Here is an 11888-nt window from a genome sequence, read left to right as displayed (position 1 = left end):
CCTTAGAGCTGCCTGCTTTTCTTCAGAGGAGGTTGGGAAACGTGGCTATTACCTGTCCCCTCAAATCCAGTCAGGTCAAGTGCGATGCAGAAGTTCAGCACCAGTCCACCCAAATTCACAAGCAGCTGGTTCACATCTCTTTAATGAGATCAAAGGCTTCTGTGTATGTTTTAGGGGGTAGAGCTAGCACAGTCCCCCAAACACAGCCACTCTCCTCAGGATTCCACCCCTTTCAGGCAGATTCGAGGAGGCAGGGAAAGGCCAAGGAGAACTCAGAGGAGTTGGGGCCAGGGCTGTTTCTGGTGGGCAAGTAATCCACCCACCCTCCCCAAACTGATTATGGGATGTCCCCTTCACTGGAAGCTAGCCCCACAGGAGAGACCTGGGGCACAGGATCAAGGGGCAGCACACAAGGGTCCTCCAAATCTGGTGGAGTGGCACTAGCCCTAGCTTCCTTGATTGGCTCGCCCTCACTGGAGTCAGGACAAGGGCAGAGCTCAATACCTGAGTCACCAGTCAGGCGGCGATAACGGCAGGATGGGGGCGTGGGGGCGGGGCTCACCCCTGCCCCAGGCTCATCCTCTTGATGAGGGGGGGCACTCTGGTGGGAGGAAACACCTTCCACATTTGTTCCCTCGCAGTGGGTAGGGCAGCTAGAAGCAGAGGAGCAGCAGGTACGTTCACTGGAAGCAGTCAAGGGGCAGCCTGAGGCTGCAGTGTAAGGAGGCGGTGGTGTGCCAGGGCGGTGAACCACATCCTCGTAGGCAGGGGGTTTGAAGGCGCTGAGAAGGCCTGCAGGAAAGAATGGTATGGTCGGTGGGGCAACCAGCAGTGGGGTAGTAGTAGTATCTTTGCTATTAGGTAAAGTGTGCTTTGAAATGTCTGAAAAGGGAATGTGGGGATGATTCAGGGTTCTGGGTTGGGAGGGGCCGCTGGTAGTGAGCCCAGAGCCTCAAGCCACTCACGAAGGTCAAGCAGTGAACCGGAAGGGACAGGGCCAGCCCCATGGCATGCCCCATGGTAGGCCAACAAGTTGATCTCACGCTGCCGCTGCTGTTGCTGCAGCCGGAGTTTAGCTCGTCGATGACGGAAGGCGCAACAGCAGCTAAAGAGGATGAGGACAGTCCAGAGCAGCCAGAACCCTGCAAGGGGTGAGGGAGGGTCTTAGATACCTCCCACACAGAGAAAGGTCCATGAAGACTGGAATTTTGAGGCCCAAGGGCAGGTGGGCAGAAGGACCCGAGAATAGCCCCCTTGGAGACTCACACCAGAGCTCATAGTAGTAGGTGCAGCAGCCTGTCTCCCCGCAGCAGTGACCACTCTCACAGAGGTAGGGCTGGTTGTTCACTCCTGGGCACAGCTCTCGAAGCTGGGAGCAAGGAGGCACTTAGAACCAAGGGAGATTCCAGCCCCAGGCACTGTCCACCCCCACCCCGCTGCATGCACGGACACAGTCCCACCCTGTGAACCAAGCTGAGCTCAGAGACCTATGGGGAGGGGAAGAGTGATGGAGAGAGGAGTGTTCAAATGTCAGAAGGGCTGTCGACGTGAAGGCCCGTGAAGGCATTTGGAATAGCAAGTATCTATCTAGAGAACTAAATGCACAGTGTGGACATACAAAGAGGCAGATTTCAGTTCTGCATATAGGAGACCTCTCACACTCAGGCTGGCTCCCCAGGGTGTTTTCTGTTAACAGAGTGTCTGGGCAGAAGCCAGAGGGCAGTCTGAGCCATCTCAAAGTCTCAGACAATAGGTAAGGGGCTTAAGGTAATTTCCAATGTTAAGATGCTTTCATTATCCTCCCGGGGCCTGCCTCCCCACCCCCAAGCTGGGTCTTTCCACCCTTGGGTCTCAGGCTTCTTAGGGTATAGGAAGGGCCATATGAGACCCAGAGCAATGCTCCCAACCAGATGGGACTGCTGTGGATGATAAACGATGGCATCCAGGGCGTGAGTCTGGGTTCCAGCTCTTCTCCAAATTGCTCCCTCAAGAGAAGACGCTGCCCGACTCTGTTGTGACAACAGGCACACAGAAAAACATCACAAATAACTGTTGCAAGACAGAGAGAGCTTCCCTGGGCCTCACTATGCCTCTGGTCACTGGAGAGCCACTGCAAGCTTCCACTGCAGCCATGGGATGGGGTCTAAGAAGCTGCAGGCAAAGTCAACTGCATCTACGTTACAAAGTTTAGACAAAGAGTAGAAGGGACATGTTTAGGAACTTCACAGTACCTTTGGCTACGTGAGTTCCTCCCCAACCCCGCAAAAGGAAGGGACAAGGAAAGGGAAAAGAGAAATAAATGGCTGTCGTGATAGGCTTTTGGGACAGTTGGGATACCTGCTGTTGCGGCACCCGAAGTGCCCCCCAGGCTTCCTCGCTGCCGTTCCCGCTGCTGGCCTGAGCCATGCCTCCACCTACAGCCCCCTGTAGACCACAGCCTCCTCTATTGCCAGGCGCCCCGCCCCTGCCACCTCTGCCATGGTCCCTGCCCGGCCCATCTTCTCTGCCGCCACCATCACTCCGCGGCCGGAGCTTCCATCCGGGGAGAGCGCTGCCAACTAGGACCCAGATTGCTCGGTCCTACCAATCAGCAACGCCCGCCGGCGGGCGGGCCAATAGCAACGGACCAGAGGTTTCTCCCAGTGACCAATCTACAGCAGTGCCTCTGCCACTCTCCCAGACAACAAGAGCTTACACAGACAAAGAGTGGGGTAAGGTTCGACCCACGGCCCTGACTGACAGCGACAATAGCCAATATGGACAACAGAACGGGCTCTGCGTTATCAACCAATGAACGGCCGCCCAGAAAAGCAAAGTTTCTGCTGATTGGCTTGAGCGCTATTTTCGGGATGACGCCGAAGGCCCAACCAAGCCAGGTAACTCCGATGAAGAGGCGGGGGAGGGGGGGTCCCAAAAGTCCGCCCAAGTTTGGGGGGCAGATCGGTCAGTCTTCTTTAAGCCTAGTGGTCGTTTCCCGGGGCTTGATGCAAGCTTCCGTGAGGGCATCGTGTGTGCGGGGAATTGACCTGCCCATACCCCATTCCCCCAATTCTGTACAAGTTGAGGCACCGGATGAAATTTAATAGGGTGGGGAAAATAATGAAAATGGGGGCAGAGGAGAGGGCGCAGAGTCCGGGTTAAGTAAGGACCTTAAGTAGCCAAAAGGGGAGATCCGGGGCCCTCGGGCCCTCCAAGCCGCATCTGCAGGTTGATACGGTAGCACTGAAGGCTGCAGAGCGCCTGGCCCGTGCGGGAGCAGGCGTAGCGGCGCGGGTGAGGGCAGCCCGGGACAGAGCATCGAGGAGGAGGGCCAGATGGGGATGGCCGCTGAGACACTGGCGCGGGGGCGGGAACGCCGGGTGGGAAGGAAAGGGTGGAACCCTGTGCCCCGCTGCTGTAGCGCACCATGGGGGCTGGGGCCACGGCCCGCCCGCCCCGCCGCTCGCCCCTCGCTGCCCCTCGGCCTCCCCGTCCGCTGGGCGCCGCAGTCTTAGTGAGGCGCTCAATAGTCTGGTTCTTGTGCTCCTCCGCCCGCCGAGCCGCCTGCAGCCGTCTCTTCCTCGCCCTCTCCTCGCGCTTCAGCAGCATCTCCTCGGTGAGTGCCGGGGCAGGGCAGCCCCCAGCCACGGGCAGTGGCAGCATCGGAGAAGGCTGACTCCGCGCCTTCTGGAGCAGAGCTCGCTGGGGAGAGACAGACCGAGGGGTGTCAGAGAGAGGAGTTCTGAACAAACGAAGGCAGGGAAAGCAGGGTCTTTGAGGAGTGCTGGACTTGAGAGAAGAAGTGGAATGAGCACCTCTCCAGGTGCCTTTTAGTACTGCCTCCTCCCAGATCCCCAGACTTTCGTCTTTCGACCCTTGACTCTCAAGAAAAGCATTAGTAATATTTCCTGCCTGCCCCCAAACTTTGTTTACCACCTCTCCAGGGTGGTTTTGTTTTGTTTTGTTGCTGTTTTAAATCTTTTCATCTCAGTGGAGAGCATCAATTGGATAACTGCTCAAGCCCAAAACTCAGGGTTACCCTTGACTCCTTTGCTACCCCTTCCCTGACTCCTAACAGGTGTCTATTTCCAAAATAGATCCAGAATCCATCTGATTTCCTCCTTCTCCACAATTTCGCCTTGGTTCAAGCCACCACCCCATCTTTCACCTGATTCCTACAGCTTCCTGGCAGATGTTGCTTCTACTCCTTACCTCCACTAAGAAGCCAAAGTATAAATATACCAAAATATAAATCAAATGTATCACTTTCCTGCAAACAATACTTTCATGGCTTAGTCACACTTAATTTTCTCCTTGACCAGTACTAGGCATGTTCCACGCTCAGGGTCTTTGCACCTGCTGGTCTCTGCCTGAAAAGCTCCCCTGGTATTGGAAATGTAGTTTCTTCAGAGAGGTCTTCCCTGACTACACTATCTAACATTTCTTCTCCACCACTTTCTATTTCATTTCTATTTCACATTCATTTCTATTTCTATTTCTATTTCTATCTTTGTTATAAACCGTGCTCTTCAAAATTATTTATTTACTTACCCCTCTCCCCCCAACACACACACACACACACACACGCACACGCACACGCGATACCACTCCATGAGAACAGAAACCTTTTCTGTCTTTTTTTCACCATCGATATCCCCACTGCCTAGTAACATTCTTGGGACATGAGAAATTCTCAATATATGTTTAGCAAGTGAATAAAGAATGAACCGACTTACCTGTCGAGCAGTGAGCAGCCTTTCGTTGATCTCCTTCTTGAGATCTCCATTGTCATCCAGCTCTCCCTTTTCCAGGGCATCCAGCCACCTCTGTTCCTCCTCTTCCTCTTGACCCCCTAAGCCCCCCGACAGGTCCCGAAGTGGGGAGGGGGATAGATTACTGTCTTCATCTGGAAAGCAAAGTTGGAAAGCTAAAAGTAAAATTGTTCAGATGGGGAACCTAATTTAGCCAAGTTAATACTGGGACACTCAAAATTCTCACCATCCTCAGAACCAACCCTCCTCCTTTAATCAGGTATAATGAGAAACCCAGTTTCCCCACCTCCAGATCCTTCTCACCCAGCCAGGCACGGTACTGCTCAAGGGGGACTCCTTCCATAGGTTCCTCTTCATTGTCCACAACCATAAGGGGAGAGGGTGATCGAGGACCTTCAGGTATCACAGTGAAAGTAGGAACACTGCAGAAAAGCAACCACTGTGTAAGCTGAGCAGTTGTCTCCTCCTGCTTGGTAGCTTTTTCCAGTCCTCCCCTGCACCCTCTTGGGTTCTCGCTACCTTAACCTCAGCCCTGAAATCAGTGTCCATTGTCTTCTATTGGAAAGCCCAGAGAGCTTCTTCTCCCTCTGCTTGCTCCTAAAGTTCCTCAAATAAAACCTTGGCTTTCTTGGCCTCACCTCTTGGTGCCCAGGACCTGCCCACCCAGCTTGATTTTGAGTTTAAGCTGGGGCTTGGCAGGTGACGGCTGCGTCGGCCCAGCCTCCTCTTCCTGATGGTGTTTCTTCTTGTGTTTTTTCTTGTGCTTCTTGTGCTTTTTCTTGTGCACTCCATGGCCGTGGGCACCCGCCAGACTCAATTCCAGTGCTTCCCCTGCGTAAGGAAAGCCTGTCAACAGTGGACCACAACAGCCGGGCAGGGAAAGCCTTGAAGAACCCAATACCCCCGAAGGGGCCCACTCTTCCCGCGGTACACGCTGTTACCATAACAACACCTCCGCCTTTCTCCTTCCCACCTGTGGCTAAGTACCCCGGAGGCTCGGAAGAGCGAAAAAAGGTACTCCTTTTCTGAGAACGCCTAACTTGCTTTACCGACCCGCGCCTACCCGGTTCAGGGGCTTCCATAGCCCCAGATGTGCTCCCGCGCCGCCACAGCTTGCTCATAGGGTCCTGCAAGGAAAGGGGACTGGAAAAGATAGGAACACATGCTTAATTGCCTTTTCCGCCCCGCGGAAGAACTGACTCCCGCAAAATAACAAGCTACTTCCGGTGCGTAACAACCATGCTTGTGCGGGGCACGCTCGGAGGCTAAAATCCTCCCTGAGAAACAATGAAACGTCTAACGAAAGTTCCGGACCTCTGAGGCTGGGACAGCTTAAAAGGGCACGGCTTTGCCTTCGCTTCGTCTCCTCACACTCGGTTCCAGGACTCAGGGCGGGCGATTCAATTATTATTGTACCTAAACGTGGAAAGCGTGTACTCTGGACCAAATTCGGTGCTTAGGCTATGAGGATACAAAGATGAACATGAACAATTTCCCCTGCTTTTGAGGAGCTCACAGCGCACTGGAGGAGTACGTAAGAAACTATACTGCCGGTAAATGGCAGAAGTATTTAATAGGACAGGTACCCTAGGAGCAGAGCAAACTGTATTTAAGCCTACATTCTCATCAGTAGAGAAATGATGAATGAATTATGGTGCACCTATACAATCTGGAACACTTTATTGCCAACAAAAGTTAAGAGTGATAAGTAACTGATAACATTGACATGGAATTTAGAGCCTAGTGGGTAATAGCACTGGAGACGATCTAAGTGTCCCTCTAACGAAACACCAAAGTAATTTGGTGTATGGACTTGGCACATCCATACAATGGACAGCTATGCTGCTATTCAGAGGAATGAGGCCTCCGAATGCTCCCAAGAAACTAGTGACATCAATTCTGATAGGTGACTAAGAGGAACAAGGGTGAAGGGAGACTTATTTTTCAAAATATACACTTTTGTGCCTTTTTAACTTTGTATAAAATATGTGTCTTTTTTACCTAATAAAAAAAGAAGAACATGGGGTGCCTGGCTGGCTCAGTCGGTTAAGCGACAGACTTCAGCTAACTAAGGTCATGATTGTATGGTTCATGACTTTGAGCCCCATATTAGGCTCTCTGCTGTCAGTGCAGAGTCTGCTTCAGATCCTCTGTCTCCCTCTCTCTGCCCCTTCCTCCCCCCTCTCAAAAATAAGTAAACATTAATTTTTTTAAATAAAAAATAGTTTTTAAAAAGAATAACAAAGTAGATTTGTATGTGCTGATACATGAAATAAAAAAGGTGAGTTTCAATAGGATGTGATTGCATTTAAAAACTGTAATATGCTTCTATATACATAGAAAAAAATGAGGAATGCATACTACACCTTAATTGTGGTTATCTTTAGAAATTGGGGTTGGGGAACTTCTACTACCTAGATCTGTGATGAATTTTCTTACAGCCAGTATATATCATATTTATAAATAGAAAAATGTACCGCCTATATACAAATGTTTAAGTATGTACAAGATGTGTGTCTGAACTAGATAGCATCAGGGAACAAAGAAAGAACTGATTCAAGAGACATTTCAGTGACAAAATTAAAAGGAATCAATGAAATTATATATGAGAATTCACGAAGAAGTCAATGTTGTATAATGATTAAGATTAACAGAATGGACTTTGGAGTCAGACTATCCTATTATAAAAAAAATAGTTCCACTATTTATTAGCTGTATAATCTTGAACTAAAAAGTTATTTAAGCTTTCTGAACCCTAGATTTCAGCTTTGTAAGATGGAATGAAGTAGGATTTACTTTAGAGGGCTCTTTCAAGGAAAAAAAGTGAATCAAGAATGCAAAGTACTTTGTACCTGGAAAATAGTAGATGTTCAATAAGCAAATGACAACAACAATACTTGACTTCTGCATTTCTGGCCCAAGTATTTAGAGGGAGCGTAGTGTTTTAAATAAGAAAGTGAACATAGGAAGAGAAGAAAGTATGAGAATCAGTTATTGTTGCCCAAGGTGAATTTGAAATGCCTGAGTGAATGCCCAGATGGAGATGGAATACTGACAGGAGAAGCCAGTGCAAAAGGTGTGAGTATGGGTGTCATCAGCATAGAAACAGAGGTGCCCCCAAAAGCATGGGAATAGATGAGACATTCCAGAATGAACAAGCAGATGAAGAGGAAAAGACCAGGAACAGATCTGAGTGATCATCTGTCCTGGATAGGCAGGCAGAGTGGCCAGGCAGAGTTGAGAAGAAGAGGCCAAAAGAGGGCAAGAAAGTCATACTTCAACAGATGAAGGCTGTGATCAGTTATGTGTAGTCCTGCAGAGGGCAGGCTGAGCTCCTAGAAGGAGATGCATTCTAGCAGGTGTGAAGGCAATAGTCCTGTATCACCAGGGGTTAAAGTGAGGGACCACCTACAGTTAGTATTTGTCAAACACAGTATAATTTATAACCTGCTTTCATATCCCTTCTCTCCCTTGATCTCCATGGCAGCTCTGTAAGAGCTACTATTGTTACCTCATGAAGAAACTGAGGCTCAGAGAGGTTAAATGATTTAGTCAAAGTCACATAGTTAGGGAGTGTTGAGCCAGCCTCCAACAGAGGCTTCCTGACACCAGGCTCAGTGGTATTTCCTCAACATCCTGATGCCCAGCAGGGAGCAAGTGGCAACAGCAAGTAGCTGCTAGCTTCGTTATTTTGTTTTGGTTTGGTTTTGCTTTGTTCAGAAGAGATTTAAGCATGTTTGTAGGCTAAAAGGAAGAACTTTGTTCTTCTGAAAGAGTTCTTGGCCTTATTTTAAAAATATAATTTATTTTGTAATAATCGCAAACATACAGAAAAGTTGCAGGAAGAGTACAAAGGACTCTCTTACTTCCTAAAATCAGATTCTGCAATTGTTAACATTTGTCATTACCCCTCCCCCTCATTATCATTACTTCTTTTCTGATCTCAAAGTTGCAGACATGATGCCATTTCCCCCTTAAATATATCACCAAACAAGTACTCTGTTCTATAACCTTTGTGCAACCCTCCCAATCAGGAAATTAACATTGATAGAACGTGACCATCCAATCCACAGAGGGCATTCAAGTTTGACCAGCTGCCCAATGTCTTCTTTTCCTTTCTAGCCCAGAATCCAAATCCGGAATCATGCATTACATTTTCTTATTGTATCTCTTTGATTTACTTTAATCTGGAACATTTCTGCACTCTTTCCATATATTTCATGACCTTGACAATTTTAAAGAGTAGAGACCTGGGGCACTTGGGTGGCTCAGTCAGGTAAGCTTCCGACTTCAGCTCAGGTCATGATCTCATGGTTCGTGGGTTCAAGCCCCATGTGGGGCTCTGTGCTGACAGCTCAGAGCCTGGAGCCTGTTTCAGATTCTGTGTCTCCCTCTCTCTGCCCCTCCCCAGCTTGCACTCTGTCTCTCTCAAAAATAAATAAACATTAAATAAGTAAAAAATAGATAAAGAGTACAGACCTTTGGGGGCTCTTGACTGGCTCAGGCTCATTTGGTAGAGCATGCAGCTCTTGACCTCAGGGTTGTAAATTTGAGCCCTACATTGAGTGTAGAGATTACTTAAAAACAAAATTTTAAAAAATGCTTATTTATGGGGCGCCTGGGTGGCGCAGTCGGTTAAGCGTCCGACCTCAGCCAGGTCACGATCTCGCCGTCCGTGGGTTCGAGCCCCGCGTCAGGCTCTGGGCTGATGGCTCGGAGCCTGGAGCCTGTTTCCGATTCTGTGTCTCCCTCTCTCTCTGCCCCTCCCCCGTTCATGCTCTGTCTCTCTCTGTCCCAAAAATAAATAAACGTTGAAAAAAAAATTTAAAAAAAAATGCTTATTTATTTATTTTAAGAAAGAGAGAGTAGGAGAGGGGCAGAGAGAGAAAATCCCAAGCATGCTCTGTGCCGTTAGCATAGAGACCACCATGGGGCTCAAACTCATGAACCACAAGATCATGACCTGAGGTAAAATCAAGTGTTAGTTGCTTAACCAACTGAGCCACCAGGTGCCACAAGTGTATTTATTTTTGAGAAAGAGAGAGCATGCATGTGCAAGTGGGGGAAGGGCAGAGAGAGAGGTAGGGGAGGGAAAGAGAGAATCCCAAGAAGGCTCTGGCATTGTCAGTATGGAGACTAACGCAGGGCTCGAACCCACAAACCATGAGATCATGACCTGAGCCAAAACCAAGAGTCAGATGCTTAACCAACTGAGTCACTCAGGCACCCCCAAAATGAAATCTTTAAAAAAGGGGGGAACAGGCCTTTGGTTCCTTAGGATGCCCCTCAACCTGGATGCATCTGGTGTTTCCTCATGTCTCGATTCATAATTGTTGGCTGGAATACTACACAAAGAAGACTGTGCTGTGTTCTTCTCGGTGTATCACATCAGGAGGCACATGGTATCAGCCTGTCTCACTATTGATGACGCTAACCTTGATCACCTGGTCACAGTGGTGTCTGTCAGTGTTCTCCACTGTAAAGTCTCCATTGTTCACTTTTGTAATTAATGAGTTATTTTCTGGGGATATACTTTGAAACTACTCTGATAATCCTTTTCCCCATCAAACCTCCATCTACCAAGCTTAGTATCCATTGACAAATACTCTGTGAATCAACAATATGTAATAATTGCCAACGTAATCTTTCTACTTCCATTATTGCATCTACATGTATTAGTGGGCATGCTACTGTGAAGGGGTGCTTTCTTTTCTTACATTCCTTTACATATGAATTATTTATATCATTTTCTGTTTCAGCCAGTGGGTTGTAATCCATTAGTATCATTATTCATTTTGATGCTGAAACATGTCCCAGGTTTGGTCAGTGGGCATTTCTTTAAGATGATTTCTGGGTCCTTTTGACATGTCTCCATCGTTCTTTGAGCACTTTTTTACTTCCTAACACTACAAAATGTTTTGGGCTCATCTTGTCCTTTCCTTTGAAAAGGGTGGGAACCAAGAGAGGCCAGGAAGTAGGAACATGTGGCTGAGGTGGCAGAGCTACACCAATGACACCACCGGAACCTGCTGATGAGGATTTCCCTGTTGGCACAGCCACCTGCTCCCCATGGGCTGCAGGTGCAATGATTATATCATGAACTCTCCCTGGGTCTTGTTTTCACTTGTTCAAGATTCAAAGTCCAGTTGGGAGCATTCCAGTTGGTTGGCTTAGGCCAAGCGCTTATCCCTGAGCTGTGAAGAAGTGTGAGAGAGGATGAATAACCTTCTCCAGATGCCATAATGAGGGTAGAGCCTCAGCCTACCAATATTGTCCACAGTGGGGGACCATGCAGAAATAGGAGGATGATTTGAACACCAAGTGACTGACAACCCCTTCTCCAGATATCTACTTCATAGTTGGAGAGACAGAGACACAGACATAAGTAAAGGAAAAAGTTGGAAAGATTATGTACCCAACCAGTAGTACACTGGTAAATTTTTAACAAAAGCTCCCTGAGAGAAAAGAAAAAAAACCAGCCCTGATTTATGGTGTTCACCTGATTCTGTTGTGTAACTACTCTCACCATGCCCAATTTCAAATGTGACATGATGGAACACAGGAATTTAGGAAGAGACATAGCATTCATAGCATTTCCACTGTGTGTGTGTGTGTGTGTGTGTGTGTGTGTGTGTGTGTATACTATTGATACAAATAACCTCAACAGATAATAGAAAAATAGTGAAATGAGGAAGTGATGAATTTTGAGTATTTGTCACCTTTGCTTTAATAGAATTTATTTGTGAGGTTTTAGATTTAATTTTTAATCAAAGCTGTGTTTAACACTTGAAATGCACAATTCTAGGCAATTTAGCAGTTGTCTCTTATGAGCTAGTGTGAGGCCTCAGTACGCCATGGCACTAAATGTCTCAATGTTTTTCTCTGATGCTGAGGAAGGCATGCTTTTATTCATTTATTTTTTACTTTATATTATTTTTATTTTATATTTTATTCTATTGTATTCTATTGTATTCTATTCTATTCTATTTTACTTTATTTTATTTTATTTTATTTTATTTTATTTTATTTTATTTTATTTTATTTTATTTTATTTTTAAGTAGGCCTCACACCCAGTGGGGAGCCCAATTCAGGGCTTCAACTCAAGGCTATGAGATCAAGACCTGAGCTGAGATCAA

The 11888-nt window shown here is 47.5% G+C and overlaps 2 protein-coding genes across 3 annotated transcripts; both read right to left on the bottom strand.

Moving 5' to 3' along the window:
- Nucleotides 1-126: 126 nt before the first annotated feature.
- On the bottom strand, nt 127-2689 carry WBP1 (WW domain binding protein 1). Its single transcript, XM_047853564.1, has 4 exons — nt 2338-2689; nt 1267-1369; nt 966-1142; nt 127-792 (listed from the first exon to the last, which is right to left on the bottom strand). The coding sequence occupies exons 1-4, from the start codon at nt 2404-2406 to the stop codon at nt 338-340; spliced, it is 804 nt and encodes a 267-aa protein (XP_047709520.1). The 5' UTR covers nt 2407-2689; the 3' UTR covers nt 127-337.
- A 371-nt stretch (nt 2690-3060) lies between these two features.
- Nucleotides 3061-6105, bottom strand: INO80B (INO80 complex subunit B). 2 transcript variants are annotated; one of them, XM_047853556.1, is made up of 5 exons: nt 5815-6105; nt 5390-5582; nt 5055-5173; nt 4716-4906; nt 3061-3681 (listed from the first exon to the last, which is right to left on the bottom strand). In XM_047853556.1, the coding sequence occupies exons 1-5, from the start codon at nt 5870-5872 to the stop codon at nt 3151-3153; spliced, it is 1092 nt and encodes a 363-aa protein (XP_047709512.1). In that variant the 5' UTR covers nt 5873-6105; the 3' UTR covers nt 3061-3150. The 2 variants fall into 2 exon arrangements, with proteins under 2 accessions (XP_047709512.1, XP_047709513.1); XM_047853557.1 differs by having other exon boundaries at nt 4716-4885; nt 5815-6097.
- Nucleotides 6106-11888: the final 5783 nt, after the last annotated feature.

This window comes from Prionailurus viverrinus, chromosome A3 (genome assembly GCF_022837055.1).
Source record: "Prionailurus viverrinus isolate Anna chromosome A3, UM_Priviv_1.0, whole genome shotgun sequence".
Taxonomy (NCBI): Eukaryota; Metazoa; Chordata; class Mammalia; order Carnivora; family Felidae; genus Prionailurus; species Prionailurus viverrinus.
Note: the sequence above shows the minus strand (reverse complement) of the source record. Positions and strands in the feature narration are given on the sequence as shown.

What these genes read in the sequence shown, in the direction of transcription:
- WBP1 (XM_047853564.1), bottom strand. Translation starts at nt 2,406, where the DNA reads ATGGCTCAGGCCAGCAGCGGGAACGGCAGCGAGGAAGCCTGGGGGGCA. An exon ending in TTCGGGTGCCGCAACAGCAG is followed by an intron (nt 1,370 to 2,337) that starts GTATCCCAACTG and finishes CCTTGCTCCCAG; the next exon opens with CTTCGAGAGCTGTGCCCAGG. An exon ending in CGGTTCACTGCTTGACCTTC is followed by an intron (nt 793 to 965) that starts GTGAGTGGCTTG and finishes TCTTTCCTGCAG; the next exon opens with GCCTTCTCAGCGCCTTCAAA.
- INO80B (XM_047853556.1), bottom strand. Translation starts at nt 5,872, where the DNA reads ATGAGCAAGCTGTGGCGGCGCGGGAGCACATCTGGGGCTATGGAAGCC. An exon ending in CAGGTCCTGGGCACCAAGAG is followed by an intron (nt 5,174 to 5,389) that starts GTGAGGCCAAGA and finishes GCTTTTCTGCAG; the next exon opens with TGTTCCTACTTTCACTGTGA. An exon ending in GCAGTACCGTGCCTGGCTGG is followed by an intron (nt 4,907 to 5,054) that starts GTGAGAAGGATC and finishes TTTTACTTTTAG; the next exon opens with CTTTCCAACTTTGCTTTCCA.